We start from the raw sequence: 12,162 nt of genomic DNA, 5'->3' as shown, positions 1-12,162 counted from the left end.
CCATGTAGAAAAATGCATGACATTTTCTGTAGGTGACTCTTGCAATTTAAGGAAGATTTAGGTACATTTTAATGAAATAATATGTGAATGAGAGGTGGTGATGGGGAAGAAATCCCCTTTTGAGTGCTGACTACAATGGGTGGCTAAGAGCATGTATTGACTATTTTCACAAGTGTGTAAAGTACAAATCTTAACTGAGTGCGTGGCATATTTTAGAGTGCTCAATGATAGCTCATTACAGAGATTCCTCAATGGTAAGAAAGTGAATTCCGCATAATGGAAAGTGTCTCATCAAATCCTGTTTATTTGAATGCAAACTTGGAGACATGCAGTACAGTAAACCATTAAAGAAAAACGTTTCTCACTCCAATGAAGTTAAAATCACTATATCTTAACTATATTCTTTTTACTGTAGCTTATTAAAATTTTTTTTGAGCTTTTATTGGGCTTTCATTTTTTCCCTGGTAAAAAATATATTAACAACATCTAATCAATTTTATAAATGTGAGCTAGCAAATTGATAAACGTCTGGACTTGGTATCCCTTCCCCTTTTAAACAATAATTCGTTTAATATAAACACATACAACCAAATGAATCCACTCAAAGTGTCTTTATTGATTGCTTCCATTGTTAATACGTTTAGTAAGCATGCCAGTGGATTTCCGGTTAACTAATGCACCTTTAAAACCCTTGGTAACTAGGAAATGTTCCAATTCAGCCAGCTTGTATTCCACCATTCCGAGGTTTACCAATATTCGTTTCTGCATGGCTATGGAGTGTGGGAAGTTAATTAAGATATCCTGAGAGATGTTATTGGCTGTAAGATCCTTATCAGTATTGTTCTTAGTCGACCCCATAGAAGAGGATGGTCTTACTAGTGCAAGAGAAGTTGAATTTGATGGCATTTCACCACTGTTTCTCTGTAAGGGAAGGAAATTATACCCATGTAGTTTACTGAGTTCGGCAATTTAAAAATCCTACCAAATAACACCATGCTTAATCTTGGTTACCAAAAGGAACTGACTGTCCTCTCCTACGAATTAGAGATTAAAAATCTGTTAAATGATTACATTGATTTGGAAATATGCTCTTCCCAAATACAGACTGAGGGAAAAATATATAAAAGTGGTCTTTTAAGACTAAAATGTCATATCCTTGCCTTACATTTCTTGGACAGTCCCGTAGGTCTGTATTTGGACCCTGTCTGACCCTTACCTAAAATCACTTGCAACTTTATTATCTATCTATCTATCTATCTATCTATCTATCTATCTATCTATCTATCTATCTATCTGAACTTGGACTTCCGGTCTCCAGAGCTGTGAGAAACAAATTTCTGATTTTTATGTTTTTCGCCTACAGCACCTGGTCTTCCTAGGTGATCTCCCTTCCAAGTACTAACCAGGCCCGACCCTGCTTAGCTTCCAAGATAAGATGGGGATCGGGCTTGTTCAGGGTAGCATGGCCGCAGACTGCAACTTTAAATATCACCAGGAATTCTTTGACCTGAATTCTTTGTGAATGTCCCATAAGGTCTCATAAAGATGGCTGAAAAGGAAAATACAGAGGAGGAAAAGTCAAACGGAAAGAAGGGAGTAGTAGAAGCCAGAGAAGAAAAGAGAAGGTATAGGTTAAGATGAGAGGTGGTTGTCTGGAGTAGGCACTGTCAATTGTAGCTTTTAAGTGGGTGAAAAGCTGACCATATTACTTAGAGATGTGGAGCTTTTTACAACAGACCACAACTGTCAATTCACTGGTCAAGATGAAAGATGTGTGGGGGTAAAGAATAAACATCTGGGGCTCTTTCAAGAGAAAAAGAGGAATGAAGGGACCTCCCCTCACCCTTATCTTACCACTTTACTATCTTTCTACTCTGTTAGACACATTCCCCCATCCATGTATTCATTTAACTTTATCTCTTTTCAATCTCTTTTACAACTTTACCTGAAACTGATTTCTCCAGTAGACAACCATACCGGCGAACAGAACGCCACCTACCAGGAGCAACAAGATACTCATAGCTCCTCTTCAGCCACCGAGGCACTCGGCGGGCAGGGGGCCACTAGCCACCCGGACTCAAGAAGCCCGGGGCCAGAGCGCCAAGCGTCTGGCACTGCCTGGCGCAACTGGGATACGCTTCAGCGTCCAGCTTTATATGCTGGAGGGCATGTGACCTCACAATTGAGCATGCGCATGGGGAGCGGGGGGGTGGGGGGGTGGGGAGAAGGGCTACGCCACAATCAGAGGACGTAAAATCCTGCTTGCAGGAAACCAGGAAGCACTTGCTTAACTGTCTCAGGTCGTTAGCCGGGAGAGTAGAAGACAATGGGGGAGTTAGGGGTTTCCAAGAAGCTGAAACATGGTAGAAGTGCAGGCTCCAAATTGTTGGGTTAAATGCAAAAATTCAAAAGTATTCCTGCCTCCTTTTTTTCTTTTTTTTTTATAACATATCTTTGTCTTTGCTGCAACCATTCCATTATTTATTTCAAAACAAGTTCAAAAACAAGACAGAAATACACCATAAAAAGTAGTTATCCACAAATTGTAAGACTTTGCCAGAAACCTCCACACCCCCATTCCTATTTTAGAATTCACTGCAACCCTATTCTCATTGAATAATTGTGTACATTTGTATGGCTGTGCAGTTTAAAAAGTAATTCCAGGGACATTTTCCCATACAATTTTACAACAATTTTGTGCTATACGTACTTTTAATACTGTATCTACTTTTGGAAATGCACAAACGGATTCAGGTGTCAAGGAACATCATTTGAAACTAGTAGCAAAAGCAGATTGTTGTTCTCAGAGCATCCTGGATCTGTGGTTTCATGTCTGACATTAATTTGGGGGAAATTCTTAGTCCTTATTGCTTTAAATGTTTCCTCTCCTCCTCCTTCTCTTACACCTCTCTTTCTTCTTCTGGTATTCTCATCACACATATCACACATATGTTACCCCTTTGGTAGTTGTCCCACAGTCATTGGTACTTCATTCTGGTTTTTTTTTTTCAGTCTTTTTTTTTTCTTTATATTTTAGGTTTGGAGATTTCTATTGACACATCCTCAGACTCAGAGATTCTTTCCTCAACTGTGTCCAGTCTACTTATAAACCCATCAAAGACATTCTCCATTTCTTTTATAGTGTTTTTGATCTCTAGTTTTTCTTTGTTTAGACTTTCCATCTCTCTGCTTGTATTACCCATCTATTTTTGCATGTTGTCTACTTTTTACATTAGAGCTCTTAGCACATTAATTGTAATTGTTTTTTTAATTCTCAATCTGATTATCTCAAAGTCCCTATTATATCTGAGTCTGGTTTGATGCTGCTTTGTCTCTTCAAACTGTGTTTTCTCCTTTTAGTCTGTCCATCAAGTTTCATAATGTGGTAATAAGGTGTATGTGGGGGAAACAAAACATCTGCAGTCCTATGTTTAGGTCTTAGTGTTTTAGTGAGCCTGTACCTTAGATTGTGAACTTGACACATGCATCTTAGTCCCCTTACCCCACTTTAGGAAGGACAGAATGGCTAGAGAGGGCTGGAGTTTAGTATTTCCCTTCTCTCATGTGGAAGGCTAACTGGGACTGAAGCTGAGCATTTCCTTTCTTCCATGGAAGGCTAAAGCCAGCTGGAATTGGTTATTTCTACTCCCTCATGTTATGTAGCCTTTGATAAAACCCCAGAATGTTAGCCTCTGGCTAAATAGTTTCTATTATGAGCACATGTTACAAGAATAATAGAATTCTCTGGCATATTTCATGATGGTTTCTTTTTCATTCCCTTGCCAGAAACATAAGAGCATTTTTCTCCAATATTCACTGCAATAATCTGGTAGAACTCTAGGTAGTAAAACTCTCAAAAGTTGGGGGCTGCTGATGCCTGTTGGCCTCTGAGGTTCTTATGTTTCAGACTTGTCCACATGGAGTCTCCAGCAGTTCGTCAGTTACAATTCATGGTTTCCTATCCTAGCACTCCCTCAAATGTTGCTATTTATTAATTTCTGCTTTGGTAAGTGGTGATTCTTTGTATTCTCCTTTTTGTCTAATTTAGGGACATTTACCTAGTGACCTCACTTTTCTTATGATTATAAGAAGATGAGTTGATTTTTAAGTTTGTTCAGTTTTTACTTGCTGTAAGAATGGAGTGTCAACTTCGAAGCTTCTTACATGGTGGACTGGAAACTAGAAATCTCAAATAGTGTCAGTTCGTTAGCATTTTGTCAAATATTTTTTGCATTAATATTCATAAAGGATATTGGTCTATAATTTTTTTTCTTTTTAGTAGTGCCTTTGCCTGGCTTTGGTATCAGGATAATATTGGCTTCGTAGAAGACATTAGGAAGTCATCCATCGTCTTCAAATTTTTGGAAGAGTTTGAGCACTGATGTTAATCATTCTTTAAATATTTGGTAAAATTCAACAGTGTAGCTATCTGGTCCTGGACTTTGCTTTTTTGGAAGGTTTTTGATTACTAATTCAATCTCCTTATCAATTTTAGATATATTTATGTTTTCTATTTCTTCATGATTCAGTCTTTGTAGGTTGTGTGTTTCCAGGAATTTTTCCATTTCATCTAGGTTATCCAATTTGTTGGGGGTACAGTTGTTCATAGTACTCTCTTATAACTCATTTTATTTCTGTAGAATCAGCAGTAATGCCCACTATTTCTTTTCTGATTTTTGTTATTTGTATCTTAACTTTTTCTTAGTCAATCTAGCTAAACATTTGTCAATTTTGTTGATCTCTTCAAATTGCCAGCTCTTGTTTTTCATATTGTTTTGATATTCTTTATTTCCTTTATTTCTGCTCTAATATTTATTATTTCCGTCTTTCTGCTAACATTGAGTTTAGTTTGTTCTTCTTTTCCTATGTCCTTAAGGTATGAAGCTAGGTTGTTGATTTGAGGCCTTTCTTCTTCTTCTTTATTTTTTTTTTTGTGAAAGCATTTAAAACTATACATTTTCTGCTTATCACTGATTTTGATGCATCTCATAACTTTGAGTATGTTGTATTTTTATTTTCATTTGCCTCAAGATATTATCTCATTTCCTTTGTGAAAAATCAAAACATTTGTGAATCTTTGACCCATTGGTTGTTTAAGAGTGTATTGTTTAATTGCCAATTTAATTTCCTGGTTTTCTAGTTTCATCCATTGTAATAAAAAAAGATACTTTGTATGATTCAATCTTTTTATATTTATTAAGGCTTATTTCACAGCCTAACATATGGTCTATCATGGAGAGCTTTTCATGTGTACTTGAGAAAAATATATATTCAGCGATTGCCGAGTACATGTCTGTTAGGTTTAATTAGTCTATAGTGTTGTTCAAGTCTTGTATTTCCTTATTAATTTTCTGTCAGATTGTTCTATTTTTTAAAAAAGAGGTATTGAAGTCTCCTACTATTGTCGCAGAGTTCTCTATTTCTGCCTTCAATTCTGTTAATGATTATTTCATATATTTAGTAACTCTGGTGGTTGGTGCATATATGTTTATACTTGTGACATCTGCTTGCTGTATTGACCTTTTATCAGTATATAATGTTCTTCTTTGCCTCTTGTAACATTTCCTGACTTAATATCTTTTTTGTTTGATATTAGTATAGTCAACATTGCTCTTTTCTTTTATTGCTATTTATGTAGAATGGTTTTTTTTATTTACATCAATTTACTATCAATTTCTGCATGTCCTTATATTTTTTAGACAACATATACTTGGGTCCTGTTTTTTTAAATCCATTTTGCCAATCTACATCTTTTGATTAGGGTGTTTAATTTATTTACGTTTGAAGAATTGCTTATTTAAATACATTTTGCCAATCTGTGTCTTTTGATTAGGGTGTTGAATTTATTTATGTTTGAAGAATTGCTTGTAAGCATTTTAGCATTTTATTTATTGTTTTTTTGTACCTCTTATAATTTTTTTTGTCCCTCATTTTCTAGATTACTGCCTTCATTTTTCTTTAGTTGACTTTTTATATAGTGAAGTATTTTGACTGTTTTCTTATTTCCTATTGCTTATATTCTAGATATTTTATTCGTGGTTACTATGAGGATTATGAATGCATCCTAATGTTATGACTATCTACTTTACTAAATTAACACCAAATTAACTTCAACTGCATGCATAAATGCTTCTTCTTTACAACTCTGCTCCTTTCTCAACATTTTATGTTATTAATTTCACAAAGTGCATCTTTACATATTGTGTACCCAATTACAAATATTTATAATTATTTTTTTTGGTTTTGTCTCTTAAATCCTGTAGAAAATAGCAAGTGGGGCTACAAACCAAAATTACTATGCTACTTTTGTTTTTATATTTGCTCATACATTTTCTTTTACTAGAGATCTTTGAGTTACTGCTTAGTGTCCTTTCATTTTGACTTAAGGATTTCTTTTAGCATTTGCTTTTGTATAGGTCTATTGGTGATAAACTCCTTCAGGTATCTTTGTCTGGAAATGTTTTAATTTCTCTCTTATTCGTGACTTACATATTTGCTGGAGGTAGAATTTAAGTTGACAGTTTATTTCTTTCAGCCCATTAAATATATCATCCCACTACCTTCTAGCATGCAAGGGTTTTGCTGGGAAATCCAACCACAGTTTTATTGGGGAATCTTTGTAAATGATAAGTCACTTTTTTTTTTTTTTGCTGTTTTTATTATTTCCTCTTTGCTTTTGGCTTTCACGGTCTGATTAAAATGTCTTGGTGTAGATCTCTTGGAGTTTATTATTCAGAGTTTCTTAGATTTGTATATTTACATATTACCTACGTTTGAGAAGTTCTCTTCAAATAACCTTTCTCTCTTCTTCTGAGACTTCCATAATGCATATGTTGGTCCACTTGCTGGTGTCTCACAAGTCCTTTAGGCTTTGTTCACTTTTCTTCAGTCTTTTTTTTCTTTTTACTCCTCAGTCTCTATAATTTTCAATGTCTTCGACTTCACTGATTTTTTTTTTCTTTCTGTTCTAGTCTTATTTTGAACTCCTTTAGAAAAACCTTCAATTTAGTTATTATATTTTTCAGCTTCAGAACTTCTTTGATTCTTTATCATTTCTATTTTTGTTAATATTCTCATTTTATTCATATATATTTTCCCCAAACTCCTTTAGTATTTTCATCCATGTATCTTTTAAGTTCTTTGAGCATATTTAAGACACTTTAAAAAATTTTTTTCTCTAATAAATCCAATGCAAGAGTTCCTTCAGGAATGATTAGTGAAGATATATTTTTTCCTTTGAATGGACCGGGAATTATTGTCTCTTCATATGTCTTTTAATACTTTGTTAAAAATTGTTGATTTGAAAAAGTGGCCACCTCTTCCAGTCATTGCAGACTGACATGGAAGACATTCACTAATTAGAGGACTCATGAGCCTTGGGATCAGCCCAGGGTGACAGCTTGAGGTCTTCTCAGGTCTTTTCTAAGCATGTGCCTCTCTGAGTCTGTGGCTGTGCTATTTTATTATTATTTTTTAAATTTTCATCTCACCAGCTGCTTTTAAATGTCTTAATTTCCCAAAATGTTTCACCATAGTTTCTTCCCGGGGCCATAGTAGTTCTATTATATTCCTCCACGTGGATCCTTTGCCTCCAGGCATCTACTGATCTGTAGTTCCCTGTATTTTTTACTGTCTTGTTCTCTTTTTAAAGTGTTTTTTTCTTACTTTAATCATTATAAAATATTTAACTTATAATACCTTGTTCTTAATAAGGGTTGCACTTTTCTGCTTCTGTCTGCCTGTTGGTCATTTTATACATAGTTATATATATTTTTTGTCCTTTTTTTTTTTCAGGTAGAATGACCCCCTTCAATATTTCCCGTAATTCAGGCCTTGCAGTGGAAAAGTCCCTTAGCTTTTATATGTCTGTAAAGGTCTTTATTTCTCCTTCATATCTAAAGGAGAGCTTTGCTGGATATATTATTCTTGGCTGGTAATTTCTTTCCTTCAGTAGTTTGAACATTTGGTTCCACTCCTTCCATGGTTGTTAGATTTGTGCTGAGAAGTCTGATGATAATCTGTTGGTTTTCCTTTACAGGTTACTGTCTTCCTTTCCCTGGTTGCCTTGAGAATTCTTTCTTTGTCATTAATTTTTGACAATTTTAATATAATGTGTCTTGGAGAAGGTCTTTTTGTGTTGAGATAATTGGGTGCTCTGTTTGCTTCTTGGATTCGAAGATCCAGTTCTTTCCATAGATTGGGACATTTTTGTCAACTATTTGTTTGAATAAACTCTCTGTTCCCTTCTCCCTCTTACTCCTTCTAGTATGTCTATTATTCTTATGTTACTTTTACCAATGGTGTCACAAGTCTCTCTCTTCCTCCTTCTGCATTGTTTCCAGGTTTCTGTCTTTGATATCACTAATTCTTTCCTCTATCTAGTCAGCTCTATTTTCTAAGCTTACTATTTCATTATTCATCTCTTTTAATATGTTCTTCATGTCCAGAAGTTCTATTTTTTTTTTTACCAATCTCCGTGATACAGTATTCACTTTGTTCATTTATTTCATTTCTAATTTCTTGAAATTGACAGTCAGAATTTTCCTGCATCTCGTTAAGTTTTTTCAGAAGAGCAATCCTGAATTCTCTGTCATTTAAATCGCATATTTCTATGTCTTTGAGCTTATTTTCTGGAGATTTTTACTTTCTTTCTGAATTGCCTTGTCACTTTGGTTGTTCATGGTGTTTGATGGACTATTTCTTCACCTGGGCACTAATGGGAATACTCTGCTTTTTTTAAAAAAATAAAATTTATTATTTAGTGATCTCTGTTTAGGTTGATAAGAAGAGTTTTTCTTTTGATTTCCAGTAGGTGGCATCCAAGCTTCTTGGATCTCTGCTTTGAGGCTAAAATTGCTCCTCCCCTCTCCAGAGGGCTGTGTGCTTTCTCTGCAATCAGGTCCCTCAGTCCCAGCACTCCACCCCTGTGAAAGGATGTGATGTGCAATGGGGCTCTGAGTCTCTGAAAAGGCCCGGAGGTTCTGTTACTGCCCCAATAGTCAGATACAATGTTCTGCTGCTTCCTCCTGACTCAGCCTGAGTGGGTGGGGGTGGAGTTTTGGAGACGGTCTGCCATGTGTGTGGCTGTTTCACTTCCCTTAGTGCAGTCCCCCAGGTTTCAGTAGTCTTGTATCCATATCACCTGCGCCTGTCTCAGTTACCAGCTGTAATGTATGTTTCAGTATTGACTGTGCAAATTCCCTTGGGGCTCGGTGTTGTAAGCTCTGAGAGGAAATGTGGGCAGGAGAGAATGGTGCTCTGGGCTGGTGGGAGCGGAGCATGGCCAAGCTCCTGTTTTTCAGCATCCCGCTTGGCAATGGCAGTTGCTGAACCACAGCTGTTGACTCTCCCCTATGGAGTCTCTGCCCTGCCCTCTGTCCTGATCCCTGGGGTCCACTGAGAGGAATATGCTGATCACTCAGGCAGTACTACTCCAGGTTTCCTAAGTCCAAGACCCCGCTGCGAAATTCCCCCACCCTTCATCCTGCAGGGAACTCAGGCTGCCTAAGGCAGCTCCTTTGTTTCACACTCCTAATTTGACTCCCAATCTCATACAGATTTGCCCACCTTTGGATGCTCTGATGCTCGAATCTCTCAGACGTGCTTGTGTGTAGGTTGGGTGTTATTTGTGGAGTTGTAGATGCTGTTATTTCAAGGGAAGAGATCCGGGGACATCACTCACACCACCATGCTTCTGACATTCAGTCTTGTGAATTTTTTTAATGCTACAAATCATAAAGAATAATTGCATTGGCTTAAATTATAGGTTAAATTTATGTCCTTAAATTTATGTTAAATCGAGTTGGTAAATATTCTTTGGCTATCCAGAAATTTCTAAGCAAGAAAGGTGTACAAAGCATTGGTCATTACACACAGTTTTCATTTATCCTTGTTCTTTATTCATATAACAGCTATAATTTAACAAGATGAAAAAGCCTTTGGATAGTATTACTTTATGTATTTATTGTTACTTTAAATTCTTTTTTTACAATGTGGCAGATATTTTTATTAGTTTTCTATTATAGTCTAAATTTTTAAATTTATTTTTCAATTACAATTGGCATACAATATTAGTTTCGAGTGTACAACACAGTAATTAGACATTTACATACTTTACAAACTGATCACCCTGATAAATCTACTACCCATCTGACACCATGCAGAGTTATTACAATATTATTGACTATATTCTTTATGCTATACTTTACATTCCTATAACTGTTTTGTAACTACCAATTTGTACTTATTTTTCCCTTCCCCCTTTTCACCTCCTCCCCCTCTGCTCCCTGTCATTGCCCTATCTGGCAACCTTCTAAATGTTCTCGGTATCTATGAGTTTGTTTTTGCTTTGTTTGTTAGTTTACTTTGTTCTTTAGATTCCACATGTAAGTGAAAACATATGGCATTTGTCTTTCTCTGACTTACTCCACTCAGCACAATGCTCTCTAGGTCCATCCATGTTATTTCAGATGACAAGATTTCATTCTCTTTTATGACTGACTAATATTCCATTGAATACATGTACCACCTCTTCTTTATCCATTCGTCCTCTGATCAGACACAGCGGTAGCCTCCGTATTTTACTATTATAAGTAATGCCACAATGAACATATGAATTTACATGTACCTGCGAAGTAGCATTTTGGGTTTCTTCTATGTTTTCCCAGAAGTTGGTTTACTGGGTTCTTCTTTATCTCTTGTTATAGCCTTTGTTTTAAAGTCTGTTTTGTCTCATATAAATTTTACTACCCCAGCTTTTTTGTTTGTTTGTTTTTATTTTTCATCAAACATCTTTTTCCATGCCTTTACTTTAAGTCTGTGTGTGTCTTTCAATCTGAAGTGAGTCTCTGTTTGGCAGCATGTGTACGAGTCTTGTTTTTCATCTGTTCAGCCATTTTACGTCTTTTGATTGTAGCATTTAACCCATTTACATTTAAAGTCATTGTTGATACAAATGTTATTATTGCCATTTTATTGTTCACATTTTGATCTTTTTTTTTTTTCTTTTTCTTTAAAAAGTTCATCCAACATTTCCTATAATACTATCTTGGTGGTGATAAACTCCTTTAGCTTTTTCTTGTCTAGGAAGCTCTTTATCTGTCCTTGGATTCTTCAAATGATAGCTATACTGGGTAGAGTAATCTTAGTTGTAGGTCCCTGCTTTTCCTTACTTTGAATATTTTGTGCCAATCCTTTCTGGCCTGAAAAGTTTCTGTTGAGAAATCAGCTGACAATCTTACGGGAGCTCCTTTGTAGGTAAATAATTGCTTTCCCCTTGCTGCCTTTAAGATTCTCTTAACTTTGTCTTAACTTTCGGCATTTTCATGATGTGTCTTGGTGTGGACCTGTTTGAGTTCATCTTGTTTGGGACACTCTGAGCTTCCTGGGCTTGTATGTATCTTTCCTTCACCAGATGAGGGAAGTTTTCTGTCATTATATATTCAAATAGTTTTTCAATTTCTTGCTCTCTCTCTCTCTTCTTCTTCTAGTAAACCTATGATGCGAATGTTTGTATGCTTGATGTTATTCCAGAAACCCCTTAAAATATGCTAATTTTTTAAGATTCTTTTTTCCTGTTGTTGTTCTGATTCGGTGTTTTCTGCTATCTTATCTTCTAAATCACTGATTTTATCCTTTGCTTCATCTAATCTACTGTTGATTTTTTTCTTTTTTCTTTTTTCAGTTATTGTATTGCTTATTTCTGAGTGGTTATTTTTTATGTTTTCTATCTCCATTTTTATGTTTTCTATCTCTTTGTTCAAATTCTCACTGAGTTCATCTACTCTTTTTCTAGGTTCATTGAGTATCCTTATAAGCAGAATTTTGAACTCTGCATCTGGTAGATTGCTTGTCTCCATTTAGTTTAGTTCTTTTTCTTGGGCTTTGTTCTTTTCATTAATTTGGGAACATGTTTTTCAGTCTTCCCATTTTGGCTCCTTCCCTGTGTTTGGTTCTATGTATTAGATAGAGTTCTATGTTTTCCAATCTTAGTATAATGACCTTATATTTTTGGTGTCCTGTGGGATCCAGTGGTATCATCTCACTTGTCACTTTAGCCAGATGCTCCAGGTATGTCTCTTGTATGTGTGTCTGTGCCCTTCTGTTGTAGTTGAGCCTTGGTTTCTGTTTGCACATCAATAGGAGGGATTGACCTTCGGGCTG

At 35.8% G+C, this 12,162-nt stretch overlaps 1 protein-coding gene and 1 pseudogene across 1 annotated transcript; both read right to left on the bottom strand.

Moving 5' to 3' along the window:
* Nucleotides 1-612: 612 nt before the first annotated feature.
* CT83 (cancer/testis antigen 83) lies at nucleotides 613-2,020 on the bottom strand. Its single transcript, XM_006917903.1, has 2 exons — nucleotides 1,946-2,020; nucleotides 613-921 (listed from the first exon to the last, which is right to left on the bottom strand). Exons 1-2 carry the CDS (start codon nucleotides 2,018-2,020, stop codon nucleotides 613-615), a joined length of 384 nt encoding a protein of 127 aa, XP_006917965.1.
* On the bottom strand, nucleotides 1,355-1,474 carry LOC112484739 (annotated as a pseudogene).
* Nucleotides 2,021-12,162: the final 10,142 nt, after the last annotated feature.

This window comes from Pteropus alecto, unplaced genomic scaffold (assembly GCF_000325575.1).
Source record: "Pteropus alecto unplaced genomic scaffold, ASM32557v1 scaffold718, whole genome shotgun sequence".
Lineage (NCBI taxonomy): Eukaryota > Metazoa > Chordata > Mammalia > Chiroptera > Pteropodidae > Pteropus > Pteropus alecto.
Note: the sequence above shows the minus strand (reverse complement) of the source record. Positions and strands in the feature narration are given on the sequence as shown.

Coding starts and splice junctions, on each gene's coding strand:
- CT83 (XM_006917903.1), bottom strand. CDS start 2,020: ATGAGTATCTTGTTGCTCCTGGTAGGTGGCGTTCTGTTCGCCGGTATG. Junction 922..1,945: donor ACTGGAGAAATCAGTTTCAG/GTAAAGTTGTAA, acceptor CTTCCCTTACAG/AGAAACAGTGGTGAAATGCC.